General features: G+C 47.4%; 2 protein-coding genes and 1 long non-coding RNA gene across 4 annotated transcripts in view; 1 reads left to right on the forward strand and 2 right to left on the reverse strand.

Annotated features, from left to right (window-relative positions):
- LOC133086854 (uncharacterized) overlaps positions 1 to 6,240 on the forward strand; it is a 48,448-nt gene extending 42,208 nt beyond the window's left edge. The window contains exons 2-3 of the long non-coding RNA XR_009700357.1: positions 1,515 to 1,711; positions 5,491 to 6,240. This is a non-coding gene — a long non-coding RNA (uncharacterized LOC133086854). The remainder of the gene's footprint in view (positions 1 to 1,514; positions 1,712 to 5,490) is intronic.
- PLEKHO1 (pleckstrin homology domain containing O1) lies at positions 470 to 9,916 on the reverse strand. Its single transcript, XM_061183552.1, has 6 exons — positions 9,802 to 9,916; positions 8,965 to 9,111; positions 4,277 to 4,417; positions 3,437 to 3,541; positions 2,959 to 3,060; positions 470 to 1,290 (listed from the first exon to the last, which is right to left on the reverse strand). The coding sequence occupies exons 1-6, from the start codon at positions 9,829 to 9,831 to the stop codon at positions 586 to 588; spliced, it is 1,230 nt and encodes a 409-aa protein (XP_061039535.1). The 5' UTR covers positions 9,832 to 9,916; the 3' UTR covers positions 470 to 585.
- A 4,909-nt stretch (positions 9,917 to 14,825) lies between these two features.
- The window catches only part of VPS45 (vacuolar protein sorting 45 homolog), a 68,657-nt gene continuing 65,320 nt past the window's right edge, over positions 14,826 to 18,162 (reverse strand). Inside the window, exon 14 of one of the 2 annotated variants that reach the window (XM_061183551.1) lies at positions 14,826 to 15,414. In XM_061183551.1, the coding sequence (XP_061039534.1) occupies positions 15,327 to 15,414 (88 nt within the window). In that variant the 3' untranslated portion in view covers positions 14,826 to 15,326. The remainder of the gene's footprint in view (positions 15,415 to 18,162) is intronic. The other variant, XM_061183550.1, reaches the window with a different exon arrangement.

Raw genomic sequence — 18,162 nt, forward strand, 5'->3', positions numbered from 1 at the left:
AGGCGTGAGAAGCCAGTGCCTGGCGGCGGGGCTGGGGGTGTTTTAATTGCACAAACCCTCCTCGGGGCTGGGATAAATTTCACTTGTGTGTGCGTGGAGAGGTGGCACTGGCTCCCACATCTCTCGAGCTACGGCTGAGTGGCTGAAATTTCACCCTCAGATCGAAAACTTGGAATGGGACACAAGAGACGCCCCACACCTCCCCCTCTAAACTTAGGAGCCCACATACATCCTCGGGAGCAGCAGTATATTCCTCACCACACCCCAGAGGGCTGGTGCGTGTAACATGGTCAGACTGTGCCTTCGTTACCCTCTCTCTCTTCATCCAGGTGAAAGCTTCTTAATACTGCTGTAGCGGTCACCTCCTCCCCAGATCTGAGGCAATTTAGGTCTCAGAGAGATAGATGGGGGGAAAGGAGTTTGGGAAATAAGGGCTGTAGGAGGGTCGGGCAGCAGCAAGAGCAACGAATTTGATCGTGTTTTTGTTTTCTTTTTTGACTGAGGTAAATAAAAAAGCTGTATCCTGCAACACTTGGAGATAAGAGTCTGTCCACCCCCACACGTTCCAGACTCTGTCACCTTCCTCTACATCAGGCTCTTCCGGTACTGGCTATGCTGGCTGGGCTGTCTGAGGTGGGAGTCGGGGGTCTGCAGGTCCATCTGTCTGTACAGGTCCCTCAGCTCCCTGACTTCCTGCAGCACCCTCTTCGCCTGGCTCCAATTTGATGACGCCTCTCCCAGCAGCCGCTCTGTCTCCAGCAGCAGCTGTTCTGACTCCGAATCGGGGGGAGACCGAGGGGGGTCCTTGGCCTTTCGCTTCCCGTCTCCCAGTCCCTGAACCTCTGCCAGCAGCTCCTGAGTCTTCTCCAGTTTCCTCGCTACCAGGTCCTGGATCCGGGACAGCTGCCCCGGGTGGGGTGGGATGGGGGTCGGGGGGTCCTCGGCCCGCAGTTGGAGGGTGCGGGCTGCGGCAGTGTCCCGCTGAGACAGGATCTCCTCCAGGGAGGCACAGCGGCCTTTTTCTGAGGGGCTCAACTTCTTGGGTGCCTGGGGGGTGTAGGTGGCCCCTCTGTCTGGCTTTTCCCAAAGTCGGGGAAGGCCGCTTGCCCGGTCCGAGGAGGGCTGGATGCGGTCTGAGTCTGCTCTCCGCCGGCTGCCTGCCAGCTGGGCCACAGACTTGTCCAGGTCGACTCGAAAGCTCTCAGCACAGGAGGTTGGTTCCTCAGGGGAAGGGTCTTCCTCCTGGATCAGGTCCAAGGTCAGCATGCCATCCGAGGTAGAGGTTGAAGCCTGCAGAGGGAGAAGGAGGGAATGAAGGGGGAAGATTGTCGTCAGTGAGCATTTCAGGACTGACTGCCTGAAAGAGAAGCAGGCTGTGGTCATTTCCCTCCTCAACATGCCTTCCCTGAATGAGAAGCCCCCACTCCTGACACAGCCCTCTGACTTTGTTTGCTATTTCTTATTCCTTTGATAGTGACTTTAACTTCTTTCTTTTATTTTTCTGTGATTTAAAGTAATTTCTCCTGGGGGACTTCCCTGGTGGTCCAGTTGGTAAGACTCCGCGCTCCCAATGCAGGGTGTCTGAGTTCGATCCCTGGTCAGACAACTAGATCCCACATGCCGCAACTAAGAGTCAGCATGCCACAACTAAGAGTCAGCATGCCGCAACTAAAGACCCTGCGTGCCGCAACTAAGACCCGGCACAGCCAAAGTAAGTTAGCAAATAAATATTTTTAAAAAATTACCAATTTATTAAAAAAAATAATTTTTCCTGCTTGTTTCCCGTATTTTCCACTTTACTACGAGCTTCCTGAAGAGTGTCTTTTTCCTCTGTATTGTGGACTCTAAGCATCAGTTGGGTTTGACACATACAGGATGCCTGGCATGGTGAGGTAACTGTGCTTTTCCATCTGTATCCTCTGAGCCACACACCTCAACCCCCTCTGCTATTCTGACCTCAGAACCTCTTGCCTTAAAATAAAACTTGTTCTATTTCCAGAATATTGTAATTTTTTAGAAAGTGATAAGGGTATTCAGCACCTTATATGTATTGATACATATGTTGTTTCAATCATTCCTCACAGCAACCGTTCAAGTGGGCATGATTACTGCCCCACTTTACAGTTGGAGGCGGGCAGCTTCAGAGTACACTGCAAAGCTAGGTTCCAACCCAGCTCTGTCTGATTCCAAAGCCCATGTTCTTTCTTTCTTTTTTTTTTTTAATTAATTAATTTTATTTTATTTATTTTTGGCTGTGTTGGGTCTTCGTTGCTGTGTGCGGGCTTTCTCTAGTTGCGGCGAGTAGGGCCTACTCTTCATTGTGGTGCACAGGTTTCTACTGTGGTGGCTTCTCTTGTTGGAAGCATGGGCTCTAGGTGCACGGGCTACAGTAGTTGTGGCATGCGGCTCAGTAGTTGTGGCGCATGGGCTTAGCTGCTCCGCAGCATGTGGGATCTTCCCGGACCAGGGCTCGAACCTGTGCCTTCTGCATTGGCTGGCGGATTCTTAACCACTGCGCCACCAGGGAGGCCCCCATGTTCTTTCTACTATACCTGAGCGCCTCTTTCCCTAGACACTTAGCGCTCAGACAAATGAAAGAAAATCCTTGCTCCTCTAAGTGCCTGTGATACATAATGCTGTTATCCGTCAGGATAGCTAGCCACCAGACAGTAGCTTATGTTGCCTTGTACTGTATTCATCTCTTCTACTTTTCACTTCCCTTGTCGGTATATCTCATTTTCCCCAAAGGATGATACATTTATTGAGGGCAGGACTTTCAAATTCACAGTAGGTGCTGACTAAATATTTTTGGTTTGGAGGAATCAAGAAAGGGAACGGGGTGGAGGGACTTCCCTAGCCTTTGACCTTGGTACACAAATGCCTCTGGTGGGCTGTCTGAGATGAACTGACATGGAGTTGGCCCTTCAGCAATTTTTACTTTCTTATAGTCTTACATACCACAGCCATTAGGTGTCCCCGAGTTGGGGGGCGGCGGGAGTGCTGGATTTTTGCCCTGTCTCGAGTTGGGTGTGCGAGATAGCTGTCCTCCTCAACGGTGACCTGAAGAGATGCACTGTGAGTCATGGGTGCTATTTGGAGACTCTGTCCCAACCCAGCTTCCCCTGAGGCCTGAACATGCCTGGACTGGGAAATAATCCCACCTCATGAACCGTTACTGAGCAAATCCAAGGGCAAGGGATGTATTGGACATGAAGCTTAAGCTCCTTAAGCTGGCCCATGCATCAGAAAGCGGGGAAAGAGGAGTTGGCAGAAAAGACTTAGAAATTAGAAGGAGAATAGGGTTTCAAAAGGGAAATAAAGGAGCAGAGCTGGTGGGGAGCTAGTAAGTGGGGCCCACACCATCCTCTTCCCTCTTCAGTGAGTCATTCTGCTCCCTCTGCCTCAGCGTCCCCTTCCCCACAATAAGCCTCCTGACCTCATCCAAGATGCGGTTCTTGGCTCGGGTGATGGCGGAGTTGAGGGCATTGATCCATGATTCCTTCTCTTCTGGACTCACTGCCAGGAAGATCAAGTTGGGTGCCTGTGAGGAGAAGATTCTTGTTTCAGTCAGGGGTTTACAGTTGGCCTCACCTTGACAGTGAAGAAATAAGAAATTATAATCTCATTCTCTTAGACCCAGCTCTTGGAAGGAGAGAGATTCTACTTCTGGAGTCATCCGTAACTTAAGGAAATCAGCCTCTATTCCTGCAAAATGCCATTGCTTGGAGGCTGTTTTAGAAACGACCAATGAGGAGCTTAGAAGGGTACCAGATATTAATACGGCACTGGAGATAATTAGAGGAGGTTTGGTAAAGGACAGATACTAAAATAAAGATCTTTAAATGTCTGAAGAAATAGAATGTGACAGGAATGGCTTCCCTGGGTTTCCTCAGACAAGAGAAATTAGATTCAGAATTTCAACCACCTATCACAGTACAGGGAAAAGTGGCTGTCTCCCAAGAGGTGTGTGTGTGTGTGTGTGTGTGTGTGTGTGTGTGTGTGTGTGTGTTTGACAGAGAGAGAGAGACAGACACAGAGAGAGGGAGAGAGATATGGTCTTTGTGGCTGGACAGTTTAAAGGCTGGCTTGCCTGGAAGGAAGGAAATGGCCATGATATTCTCAGGTTAAATAATAAAAGCTGGCAGGAGAGCAATCATTCAGGGCCTCTGAGCCAAGAGAGCTGAGAGAGAGGTCCTGAAGGGGAAGGAGTTCTCCTCTGCTCCCCACCCCCCGAGCTGGTCAGCGTCCCCGTGGCCAAGGCGGCAGGGCGGCATACCGTGGTCCCGGGCTGCTTGGAGCGGGCAAGCGTGAACTTGCTGTGATTCTTCTTGCTCCTGCTCTTGGATTTCCGGAGCTCTTCACACTTCTCGTAGTCACTCAGGTCAAACACCTCTTGAATAGTTTTCTCATCTTTTACCTAGGGGAGGGTTGGAGGTGAGGTGCTGAGGATGAAATTACTTAGTCCCTTCTCCCAAATTGTTAGTGATAGACCAGTCTTGGGAACCAGAAGAAGCGTGAGAGGGGAGGGATGACCATAGGTTAGGAAAAGGCTGTCCTACCCAAGGCCCACAGAGGCCTGACAGTGGGGGGCAGCCCCCACGTCCTGATTCCTCAGGTGGGTTTCCATTTAAATGCCTTGTCCCCACTCCCCTCAGCCAAGCTACCGTTTCCAGAGCCCCAGGAGGTCTCTCTTCACTGTGACTCCCACTTTGTCCTTCAAAGGACATGGTTACAGGGCTAACAGTTTAATCCTATCATCCTGAAGTAAGCAAGACCCGGATGGCCCTTGATTGTCCAGAGGGAGGAGGTAAAGGCAGGGCCAATATCAGGGGATGTCTGGAGGGAACGAAGGGCTGCCTCCGCCCTTCCCTGTCTTATGTTTATGCTGTTGCTTTCTTATCCCATTATCCCTTGGCTCCTTCCTTAAATATATACTATTATGAAGAGACTGATCTATCTCCTTCTTTTCAGAAGCTTCAGCACCACAGGAACAGCAGCCCCTGTGTTCAGTTTGTTGAGTTTGTTCAGACAGGGTGAAAAATACACCTGTAGTTCCTACCCCTCCTTCCTTCCAAGGTACCGTGACAACCCAACCTAGCTCCTGTGGGCTTGAGAAGCCACTTAAATCATCCACTGCTCTCTAGGCAAAGATGCATTAATACTCTCCCTGGAGGACTACTTGGAAAAAAGTGTTCTGCTTCCTGGTTCCATGATTCCAGTTTGAGCCCTTACTGCCAGGAAGTTCTTCCTTGTGTCTAAACTGAGCCCTTCCTGCTTGTAGAATCTATCTTGCACCCGGTTCCACTCTCAGCATTTCTATCCATCATTTGACTCTTAACTCTCTTGTTGAATGTCTAATCAGAGACCACAGTTCCGTCTACATCCTCCAACCCCAACCAGCCTTTTATGAGTGCCACAAAGCAAATTCTACTAACATTTCTGCCAAGGTCCGTTTTAAACTTCTCAGGGTTTTTTCTCCTCTCCCCTAAGGTATTCCCATAGCCCTGATCCTCTGAAGCTGTGATTTGGCTTGCAAGAGGAAAGAAGCCTTCATCACTGGCCTGGATGGAGCAGCCTGTGATCAGAAAACCCTTTCACCCTCTGCTACTTACGCCTGGGATTGGAAGACCCTGTGGGATGAGCTGTCCAGGCTTTCCTGGGATGAGAGATGGAAACCACCAGCACGTGTCTTGTTAAAACTAAACAGTCAAAAGTAGCCTCATATGTTCCTTGGAAGACATCTGCCCTCCCTGACTGGAGGTGTTTCACAAAAGAGTCCGCATGTCTCAAGCTCTGAAATAGGAATTGTGTGCCTGGAGGTGACTTCATCTATCCGCCTGGTTCTCTCTTCCATCCCCCAGCCGATCTCTGCTCTTGTGTCTGCCTATCCTTCTGACTTGGCGCTGGACCCAGGGGGCTGACACAGACTCATTCAGGTGAATGGCTGCTCATACACCCACCTTTCTTTGTTTCCACGTGGCCTGGCTCCTCCAGGGCTCTCCCCTATCCTGGGCTCCCGGGTTTTGGACTAGGAAGTGACCAGAAGCCTTGAAGGCTTGTAGGTGAAAGTGGACAAGATGCTGGCAAGGGGTGTTCCAGAACAATTCCCAGAAACATGGAAGCAGGGATGCAGGGTGATGCATCACTCCTCTTCCCCTCCTCCCTCAGAGCTGAGACTATCAGCAGAGGCCAGAAATCTTGGAGAGGAAAGTGCTGGGTGTGTGTATGTAGCCAGGGGAAGAGAGTTACTTGTTCTGTTTTCCTTAGGGGAGGGGAACGGAAGGGGAGGGGAACAGAGGGGAAGGGAAGGGAAAGGGAGATATTCTGGCTTGGACACGACTGATAAGGAGCTCTGGGGAGCAGAAGACATTGACAGAGGTTAGCCCCTCATAAGGCAGGGGTAGGAGATGGGGTAAGGCAAGCAGTGAAACAAGCATATTCCAGTGCCCAGGGAAGATGGACAACTCCAAGACCCTAGTTCTCCACTGTATTGTTTTTGCCCATCTAATTCCCACAGTCTCATTTATAATTACCACCCACAAAAGTCAACCCTTTCCCCTGATTCTTTCTCCTTAGCCCACAGAAAGGAATTTTTCCCATGCTTGCCAGAAAAAGATGCCCTGAACTCAATTTCCTCTACCATGAGGTCTCCCTAAGGTCTAGTTTCTGTTCCTATACATCAGCTCCATGATCATAAGGTGCCCTTTGACTAAGAATGAAGAAAACGATTATTAACAACAAATACAGAAGGATTTCTTTGGTGGGGGCAGTTGCAAAAAAAGACTGTCGCAAATTCTAGGGGAGAGGGTTAGGGATTTCCTGCATTAACATGTAAATTACTGGGACTTCCCTGGTGGTCCAGAGGGTAAGACTCCGAGCTTCCCAATGCAGGCGGCCAGGGTCCAATCCCTGGTCAGGGAACTAGATCCCGAGTGCATGCTGCAACTAAGAGTCCGCATGCCACAACTAAAGATCCCACAGGACGCAACGAAGATCCTGCACACCACAACTAAGACCCAGTGCAGCCAAAATAAATAAATATTTTTAAAAAAAGCCCATGTAAATTACAAACATCATACTATATTAAAAAAAATCTTGACTCTGTTGGCTCTGGAGCTTTTGGCAAGTGGACAGAATAAAGCCTATAGTCCTTGATCAGTTTCACCTTTAACCTAGGCCTTTGTAGCGTGGAAACTGGTCCCAAAGAAGAGTACTACCAATAGGCTTGTTCCCTCTTTTCCTATGCCTTTCTCAGCAGTGGGCAGTTGGCCCCATGATCGGTCAGATGCTCCTGACTCACAGGACACCAGACATCCTAAGCTGAGGTCATTCCATCCTTTCCCCTGTCTCAGTACCCCTTCCTCCACAAACAAGGGTCAACTACGGTCTTTTGCCCCCTGACTCTGTTCTTTGAACAAATACAAACAAGAAAAAGATGTCTTGTTCCTTCTACCCTTTCCCTGATCACATGTTTTCCCCACTGACGTGTGGGAAGTTCTCCCTGATTGCTCACTAGAGTTTCCTGCCATTATGGAGTTCAGGGAAGACAGGAGATACACTTTGACACTTGCCTAAGAAAAAAAAAAAAAAAGCCAAAAAAACCCCTGGAAAGCCCACAAATTGTGGAAAAACCTTGGGTAGGATTTGGGGTTGGGTAGAGGTGACCCTTAAAAATAAATTCTCCTGTCAAAGTGTTTTCTCACCTCGCTCCATCACCAAGTTCTCAGCTTAGTGTAAACAGCAAGGTTTAAATACCCTTATGAGGGATCTCTTTGGCCCTGGCACAGCTTAGTTCTTTCTTAGCTGCCTCAGTAGATGTCCTGTTCAGATGAATACTTTCTCTAGGACTGCGCATGTGTCTATTTCAATACCATAAAAGGATTTATTTACCTAAATATAGTCTATGCAGAAAGCAGAAGAGGTTAGAACTCAGGGAGGACTTCCCAGTTAGCCCTGGGTGAGGGAATACAGAATGGGGGCGGGTGGAGGGTCATCCTACCAGGGGAACTCAGGACAGTCTCCTAGGCGATGCTGACACAGTCGCAGAGGTAGGGACTGGAATGACTTCTAACCCACGGAGGGGCAATTTCAGTTTCTCAATATTACTATGTGTCATTTATCCCAAGAATTAGAGGTAACGGAGAGAATAATCTGGATTCAATATGTGGGCGCAGGTTCTGACCCAATGTGGACTGTGGTTTTCATTTTAACTATAGCCCCAAAGACATAGAGACACACAGGGGTTCATAACTCCATTCTCCCTTCTGATATAACTGGTGGGGGGCAGCTGGGCAGGAAGGAATGGAGAATGAGTTCCTTGCTTCTTTTTTTTTCAGTGGAGTGGGGATGGGGAACAGAGAACATATTGGTTAGGGACTTTGGCTTCAACAGAAATAACCGCCACTTACAAATACTCTACCTGAGGTCATGTGAGACTGACCCTGGGTTGTATGTGTGTTTTCTGTGATTCAGGGCAGCTGTACTACTGATATGACTTGCATATGTCCCTGTGAGAGACAGGAAAGGAGAGGCTAGCTGGGTTGGGGTGGGGAGGGCAGGAAGGAGTGGAGAATAAGCTGAACAGTGTTTCAGCAGCAACAGCAAAGAAAAAATAATCCTACGGTCAGCTAGAGGCCAGGATAGGGTAGGGGCCAGCAGGGAACACTTAAAACTTTTGGGACACTCTTGGGAGGGAGTTATCATGGTTGTCAGAAAGGTATTTCCAAAGAAAAATTTTTAAATAAGATGCAAACTCAACTTCTAATTCTAACTCCGGTCTCCTCATTAAAGGGTGATCTTTCTCTGCAGATAAGATGGGGGTAGAGACCAACCGGACGGCTGAACTAGCTTTTGGAACAAAATGAGGGATGAGGTATGGGGGAGATGAGAAGTAGATAAGACCCCTGCGGAGAGACAAAGTGGGGGCTGAGAAAACAAGGATAGTTAGCGGCAAAGGGCACCTACCTCTTTTTCGGAGATGTAGAGCTGGTCCCCTTTCAGAACCACGTAGCGGTTTTTCCAAATCTCCCTGAAAATCCCTTTCCCGCAGAATTTCCGGACCCAGCCGACCTTCTCAGGCGGTGCAGACTGATGATTTCCATCCTGAGGCCCCTGCCCCCCGAGCCAGATGAGAACCACACGGTTAGGTGATTACAGCTTTTTCCTCCTCCCGTTCCGTCCCCGGCGCCCCCCTCAGTCCCCGGTCCCCTCCTTCCCGCGTCCGCCCCGCCGCAGCTGGAGTCTGGGAGACCCGCGTTCGCTCCCCACTTCTTCAAAGCCTTTCACTCCAAGGAACTCGCTTCCCCATCGCTCCCCTCCCCCTTCTCCCAAATAAACAACTGGAACTGCCAGTGGAAGGGGTGAGGGCCGGGCTGGAGCCGAGGGGTGGCCTTCGGGTCGCCGCCGGGCCCCCCGCCCCCTCCCCCTCCCCCAGCCTCCCTCCTCGCCGCGCCGGGATTAACGGCATTTTATTTTATTTCTCATTGTCTTCTCGCCGCTGCAGAGCGCGATGCCGGCGGCCGCCCGCCGCCCGAGGAAGGGGAGGCCGGGGGTCGGGCAGAAACTCAGCCAAGTTAACCCCCAGCCCAAGTAAACAAACAAAAGCCCCCGCCGGTGCCTCGTCGTGGGGCCCAGCGCGCCGAGGCCGAGGCTAAGGGGACCGGCGACCGGGCCACGGGCCGGAAGGAGGGGGCTAGCGCGGGGCGTCCCCGGCCCCCAACCCAGCCGCCCGCGGCCCCGACGGGGCTGGGGTCCTCGGGGCACAAAGTCAGCGGCGGGCACGGGGCGGGCGGGCGCACTCACCCGCTTGGTGGAATTGTTCTTCTTCATCATTCCGGGCGGGCGGGCGCGGGCGCCGAGGGGCGGCCCCGCGTCGGGGGCCGAGGCCGCTTCGAGGGGGCTCCTGCCCAGGGGGAGGGTGCGGAGAGGCCCCCGGAGCCGCCGCCGCCGCTCCTCCCTCCCTCCCTCTCCCCTTCTTTGTAGCTCCGGTTACACTAAAGGCCGGCCTCCCTCGCGCTCGCACACACACGCACGCCCGCTCCCCGCCCCTCGGCGCCCTCCATCCCGGCGCCCACGCGGCCCGGGCCCCCGAAAGCTCCCCCGCCGCCCGCCCGCCCGGCCCGGCCCGGCCGCTTCCCCGGCCCGGCGCGCTGTGGGCGGCCCAGTCCGCGCCCCGCAGCTCCATCCACCCGCCCGCTGACGTTGCGAGTTCAGAATAAAGGGCGAATCGCCGAGCCGGAGAGAGTGCGCTCCCTCCACCCTCCTCCTTTGTTTCTGACTCACTGAGGGTGAAGAAGACAGACCTAAACCCCGCCGGAGAACGGCGTCTGGAGGGGCAGGGAGACCGAGACTCGCACAGACCGCCGGAGCGAGAGGTGGAGCCAGAAAAGACAGCCCGGGCCGACCTGCCGAGAGAGACGGCAGGGGCGGATGGAGAGGATGATAGAGAGACAGGGAGGTTTATGAAGACCGGCGATAACCTAGATCGGGATCCTCTCCCCCTCAAAGCCAAAGCAAAAACAAGAACGTGAGCTGGGAGGGCGCGTTACCCAGGACTAGCAACTGGAATTCACACTCCCTAGGTGGTACAGATAGTGGTCTGGGCAGGTCAACCGTTGGGGAAAAGTTTTATGCTTCGGAGAGTACCGATGTGTAGGGCGACTCCGTGGAAGAGAAGTTAATATTAATACACATTTCTTACAGTTTACAAAGCCTCAGGCCTTATTTGAGCCTCAGGAGAATAGCCCTAAGTATGAGGTACATATTATGATCTCCATTGCACAGAGAGAAAAGTGAGATTCAGAATGGCTGAGGGATTTGCAGACACACTGTAAGTGCTGGCAGGAATAGAACTGTCTGTCTCCAGAGCCCTGGTCTGTTAGACCAAGTGGCTTTAAAGACAAGCTCCAGGTGAGGCTTAAACTTCCTACTACCTGGTACCTCTCCCTGATGCACTGACATGTAAAAATTCCATCCTGTCTACCACAATGCCCAGAGGATGCCCTGGCTGGGGAAGGCTCTGCTGATCACCCCTAAGCCAGATCTGCCTCAGAGCCCACACACCAGCATCTTGGTAACTTCATTTTTTCCCCAGTACCCATTTAATGGGAAGAGGAAAGTCAGGAAACCTAGGTTTGGGTACTAGTTTCATCACTGCCCCGTGGTCTTTGGTCAAGTCACTGCATTTCTTTGGGCCTCAGTTCCTCTACATATTAAGTAGTGACTGCCAATTCCATCAACAAGGAAAGAGAGGGGAATATATGAGATAACCCATGAAAGTCCTTTAAAAATACAGTATTGCCCTCTAGGGCTAATTACTAAATAATAATGAGCTAACGAACACATTGCCTGGCATATGGTAGGCAGGCAGTAACTTCAAAATGAATAAAAATCCCTGGCACAGAGAAGCAGGAAAAAGAAAGAACCCCTTTTTTTGGAGATGTCTCAAGATAAAAGAAAATGTTGGCCAAATTAAGGAGTGGAGTGGTCTTGGCTTTTTCTGGTATCTGTCAAATAAAGGAGGGGGCTTCTCTCTTTTCCAAGCCCCCCTTTCCCCTAATCCAATAATATTCCTCTTAACCTATTTTCATTTACCATACTAATTAATTCCTGTATTTTAGACTCATATAGAAATGTATCCTTTCAAAATGCTCTCATATATCATTTCTTTAAATTTTTAGTGCCACCTTGTGAGGTATATATCAATAGAATAAATATTATTCCCACTTGGAAAATGAGGAAACAGGGCATGGCAAATCAATGGACTTGCCCAAGTTTACACAGCAAGTTACTGGCTAAATAGATTAGAATCCAGGTTTTCTGACTCCACTCTGTTTAGGTTTCATACACACACACACACACACACACACACACACACACACACTCCCCTTCCCACCATCTCTAGTTCCCACCGTCTCTATTTAAAAAGTGATTTAAAAAGAATGAGAAAATCCAGGGTGTCTTCATAAGTAAGGAAGCAAAATGTCCCATCGTACTGGTGAGAACACTACCCTGTTTGATCTTTTGAGGGCTTGCTTGCCAGGTAGATAGGAGTGGTTTGGACTTTTAGTTTAAATAGATTCCGGTTTATGGGGAAAAAAGTAATTCATGACTTGCCCCATCTTCCTTTAGTCAGCAAATATTTGAGTATGTCCTGTATGCAAGGTACTAGGGTCCTATGTGCTATATCAGGCAGGAGCTGGAGCTTTGTGGAACATCAGGCAGAGGGACTCCTAAAAAATCAAAACCCTCCAAAGTAATTTTCAGATTCCAGAACAGATGCATGTGGGCTGGAGAACCTTCCCTGCCTATTTGCTCCTGGAGATGTTACATAAATCTCTGGTTTTCTCTCTCATTAACCTGCACCGCTGCACTGCCTCATCTTATCATCCTGCCCCTACCTTCCCTTACTCTGTCTCCCTTTGTCTTGCTACTCATCCCTCTTCCCATAAGCCATACTCCTCCCCTGGCCTGTTCTTCAAGCTTTACTTCTCTCCACCAGGTGAACCTTGTGGCACCTGACTTGGGATCTATGAATTGAGACTATTTCTGAAGACCAACTCGTAAGTGAGAAATCTCAGAGTAACAGCTTATGGGTTCCTTTTCTCATTTTCACAGCACTGTCTCCTCAGTGAGCTTGACATTACCGCACATACAAACCACAAAAATAACTCAGATAACTCAATGTCCTTCTTTGGTGGAGATAAGATACTGGGAGTACTCATGGTGGGGTTACCTCCCTAACTGCATCACCATGGATAAGACAAAACTGTCAGTAGCTTTATTCTTAAATTGACTATTTTATAAGTTAACTCCACTTAAGCGACGAAGAAGTGAGCCATCAGAGATAAGGATTTTGAATTGCTGCCTGCATATTTACTGGGCAAAAACTGTTATCCAAACAGTTGTTTACCTAAAAACAAGCACCTTGGCTTTTGTAGAGTAAATGGGACGTGGAGGTTTTGACTAGGCATTTCAATCTCTGGAAGAGAGGTCATTAAAAGCATGAGACCTTAATTAAAATGACGTTTTTAGGGACTTCCCTAGCGGTCCAGTGGTTAAGAGTCCACGCTTCCACTGCAGGGGGCCCTGGTCAGGGAACTAAGATCCCACATGCCACGTGGTGCGGCCAAAAGATTGAAGAAAAAATAAAGGACCGGTAATAATGTAATCAGCTCTGTAAATCTTAAATAAAAATATGAATCTTTGATCCTTAATAAAGAAATGCCAACTTCTGGCATAAAACATCCTGAAGGTAAGGCTCATTTCTTAGACTTGAAAAAAATTTATTTTTGGCTGCACTGCACGGCATGTGGGATCTTAGTTCCCTGACCAGGGCCCCCTGCAGTGGAAGCAAGGAGTCTTAACCACTGGACCGCCAGGGACGTCCCCAGACTTCTTGATATTGTTAGCTGAGTAGGCTCAATGGAAGCAGGTGAATAATGAGGAGAATGATATTAGAAAAGTCTCTGTTCTCATTCTTATTCCAGAGTTATCTTGCCAAGAGAAAGGCAAGCACAGGTAATCCTGCTTGGAGGAAGGAGGTTTCTGTTTATTTGAAAAGACTATGTAACTTGTAAAACGCTGCATTTAAAACTTGTCTCCCCTAGCCTTAAAAGTAAGGCTGCCTTACTTTTTTTATTATTAAAAAAAAAACAAACAACCAAAACAGAACTTATTAGATCTTAGCTCTTAGCTGTAATATAGACAAGAGGCTTAGGGCTTCGCATGAGTGCAAGGCGAAGAAACAGTGGTCGAGAGCTGAGAGGAATGGGGAAAGGGGGGATGGATCAGATGACCCTTCAGCTCTTCCCTCTACTTCTTGAACTGCTGATTAATGTAGTGGGAGGATGACAGGATCCAACCATTTTGTGTAGTGATTTTGTATCCCCAACTTGGAGACAGCAATCAATCTTATTTACTAATTAGTCAAATTTCCTTGGGTGGTTTACTATGTACCAAAGTTCTAAGTGTTTTAAATGTATTCTCTCATTTCATTTAGTCCTTATGCTCCTATGAGGAGGTACTTTATTACTCTCTTTTTATAGACGAGGAACCTGAGCCACAAAGAGACTTAATAACATTCCCAAAGCCACATAGCTTGACACAGATTTGAGCCTAGGCTACCTGATGCTAGAGAATGTTAATCAACATAAAAGAAAGGTTTAAAAAATTTATTACAGAGCACCAAGGAGGGACTGTGATATGATTTGAGCACAGCATAATTTCCTGGTATTAATGACATTATCACCTTCCACTGCTTTCAAGAGAAGTGAAATTGACACCAGATTTAAAAAAAAAATAAACAAATAAATAAATTTATTTATTTATGGCCGCATTAGGTCTTCGTTGCTGCACGCGGGCTTTCTCTAGTTGTGGCGAGCGGGGGCGACTCTTCGTTGCAGTGTGTGGGCTTCTCATTGCAGTGGCTTCTCTCGTTGCAGAGCACGGGCTCTAGGTGCATGGGCTTCAGTAATTGTGGCACGTGGGCTCTAGAGCGCAGGCTCAGTAGTTGTGGCGCACGGGCTTAGTTGCTCCGCGGCATGTGGGATCTTCCCAGACCAGGGATTGAACCCGAGTCCCCTGCATTGGCAGGTGGATTCTTAACCACTGTGCCACTAGGGAAGTCCCATTGACACCAGAATTTATCATTTGCCTTGACATACTTTAAATATCCTTTGGCAATGCCTTCTCTAAGTTTGGTGTAAAGCCAGCTCATGGCTCATCACATAAATTCCCATAAATAGTTATTAACCCCAAAGAAACAAAAACAAATCACTTGTGTCTTCACAAAATGGATTTTTATTGTAGTCATACATGGTTTCTCAGTACCACAGAAAATTGCAATTTAGGGACAATTTTTGGATGGTTCTTACAGAAATATGATGGGTTTTCAGAAATGAGTTGTTCAGGAATGTGGTTAATGAAAAATAAAAGGGGTCAAGAGAAGAGTCTATAGTATGTGCATCTAATTTTTACTTTTTAAAATCCTTTAAGCTCTGATAACCCTTTTCTCAAGTAAGATCCCAACAAAATTCGCCAGAAACTGAAGTGATTGTGCTATCAAATACAAGGAATACATTTATTTATTTGATAAAGAAAACATGAGAAAAGTGGGTTGGAATGGGCTCAGACTTATTCTCAACTCACCACTGGAGTCTTGGTGTATGTGCCAACAGTTCAGGAATCAGCAGGCTACCTGGAGATGGGTTATAACAAGAAGCACAAAACCCAAGGCTCTTCTTCAACACCCCTCTGGTCAGTGGAGAAAGCCTGCAGCGAGGCAAGAGGGGAAGTTGCGCCATTCTTCTCACCTCTCCATCACCATTTCATCTTCTGCTTGCTAACCTTGATGTAACTTGGGAGCTCTCCTTGCTTCGGCTGTGCAGTCCAGAAGCCAGAACTTCCTCTAGGAAACTGACCAGTAGACTTGAGGTTACTCAAGGGAAAAAAAAAAAGCATCTCCAAAACAGAATGTCTTGCTCATGACATTTAACTAGATGAAAGGATATCATGAATAGAACGAAAGAAGCACTGGTCTGATATTTGGGTGCAGAATAGAAGCATCCGTTGAGCACTAAAACATCCAGACTAGAAGGAGAACCCCTTTGTGCGCTTCCCCAGGGTTCTCACTGTGTCTTTCAGCGTTAAACTTGTAAGATCTGTTAAGACTAATATTTCAAGTTTGAAATTTCTAGTCAGGAACCCAGAATTTTTAAGGGCAAGGCTACTATTGTACATCAACTCAGAACCATGTTATATCAGCACCTCTTATCTAAACTCTTGAAACTGCCTCAGAACTTGTATTGTGCCTCTAGCTTTTCTTTATCCAGTCTACTCTCCAAAGTGGCACCAATTTTCTAAGATACAGATTATATCCTGTTGCATACTCTCCCCTCTTCTGCTTTAAAACCTTTCTTTTGCTTACAGAATAATATACAGATTAAAATTCAAGGCCCTTCATAATGTGGTCTCATAATACTACTTGTATTTCTTTTGTTCTGAGAACTGGTTTAAGCTGTGTGTATATACATATAAACGTAGTATATGTATATATGCTATTATCCTCATTTAAAAAATGAAGAAACCAAGCTATAGAGAAGTTAAGTGACTTGCCAAGGTCACAACAGCTAGTTAGTGTCTTAGCTGGGATTCAAACCCAGCTCTAGAATCCGTGTCCTTCAGTACCACACAATACTCTCACTTGTCTGGTTCTATCTCCCACCAACCATGCAGCCTATTTGCCTTCCATGCCCAACCATTCACTGTTCCCTAAACATGTCTTGAGCTTTCATACCTTTATGCTTTTGCTCTTATTATGTCCTATGTCTGAAATGATAGACTACCCCTTCTTTGTCTGATGAAATCCCTTTTATCCTTTAAGGCTGAGGATTAAAAGCCACCTTTTCTGTGAAGCCTTCCCAAACTCTCTTCCATGCTGAACTAATCACCCCCATCATTATTATCACTTTGTCCTAGTGCTATTTTAGCACCATATTATTATTAATTAGGTACCCTATACATTATTGATGCCAAAATAGACTCTGAGTTACTTAGGGTGGGACTAACACTTATTCATCTTGGATCTCCAGGGTTTACCACAGAGGCTGACACCTAGTAGGTACCCAATAGAGGTATACGGAATAAATGAAGTAATTAAAATAGCTACCCATTGGCAAGAAAGCCTTCTCTATAACACAGGAGTTTTGGGGGCATTACTTATAAGTATGCTGGACTCGTTCTCAGGATACAGGTCTATAGCAGATTGAGGGTTGGAGAAATGACCAGGTACCTTATTATTACCACAGCTGTGCAGTCTTAGACCTGGAAGATTCTAGGCTTAGAAAATTTAAATTCCAAAGTCCTTTGCAAAAGAAGAAAATGGTGAAGTAGAGGTAAAGGAGTAGAAGCTAAATTCATCTATTCCTCTACTGAACACCTCTGTTATACTGGCACCTCTGTCTAGCCTGGCTCTTTGGCCAGTTGGACAGGAGACACTTTGAGGTCAGAAAACAAGTGTCAGGAAATGAGGCAGCATTGCCTTTTTTTTTTTGAAAGATAACACAAGAAGTTATTGATTAGGGACTTTTAGTAAGAATGAAACAAATATGCTGGGAAACCCTATAGAAATTTATGAGGTGATCTTTGCTTCACATGAGACTCCTACATGTGCAAAGGAAAGGAGTAACTTTCCTGAAATTATACTTAAAGATCCTCCTCTGTGTATCAACAAGACCCACATTCTTTTTTTTTTTTTTAATTTTAGGTGTTTTAGGTATCTTTTTTTTAAAAATTAATTTAATTTATTTATTTATTATTTTCGGCTGCGTTGGGTATTTGTTGCTGCGCACAGGCTTTCTCTAGTTGCGGCAAGCAGGGCTACTCTTTGTTGCAGTGCGTGGGCTTCTCACTGGGGTGGCTTCCTTGTTGCGGAGCACGGGCTCTAGGCACATGGGCTTCAGTAGTTGTGGCTGACGGGCTCTAGGGCGCAGGCTCAGTAGTTGTGGTGCACGGGCTTAGCTGCTCCGCAGCATGTGGGATCTTCCCGGACTAGGGCTCAAACACGTATCCCCTGCATTGGCAGGCGGATTCTTAACCACGGCGCCACCAGGGAAGCCCAAGACCCCACATTCTTGACTGCAAAGAGAAAACACTATTTATATTTGCCAGGCCTAATTTTGTTCCCCAGGGCCATTGTGGCTTTTAAAAAAGTATCTATTTGGGGACTCTGATGAGTCATTGCAGAATGCTTTAAAAATTATAGGTGATGAACATATTGGTATCTGTACCCCAAACTTTAGACTATGTTTAAAAACAACAAAAAAGAATGATTTTTCTTTTCTAGATTTGTTTTAAATCAGTCTTACTTAAAAAGCAAACTCAAAAATCCCCTTCCCCTGTGGTACTATAATCCAATTCAATTCAGCTCAGTTCAATTAAATTTAACAAGTATTTACTGAGCATCCATTATGCGGTAGGCACTGAACTAGGTGTACATATGAACACTTGTTATGACTCCTAACTTTAAGGGGCTCTCAGAGAGATACACAATCACAATGCAACATGAGAGATGGTATAAACAGTGATGGTACCAGGAGCTAATCTAGTGGATTAGCACTATTGCTTGCCTTGGTTTGTGCTGTCATCAAGGGTGCTTTCCCAGCT

This window comes from Eubalaena glacialis, chromosome 3 (genome assembly GCF_028564815.1).
Source record: "Eubalaena glacialis isolate mEubGla1 chromosome 3, mEubGla1.1.hap2.+ XY, whole genome shotgun sequence".
Lineage (NCBI taxonomy): Eukaryota > Metazoa > Chordata > Mammalia > Artiodactyla > Balaenidae > Eubalaena > Eubalaena glacialis.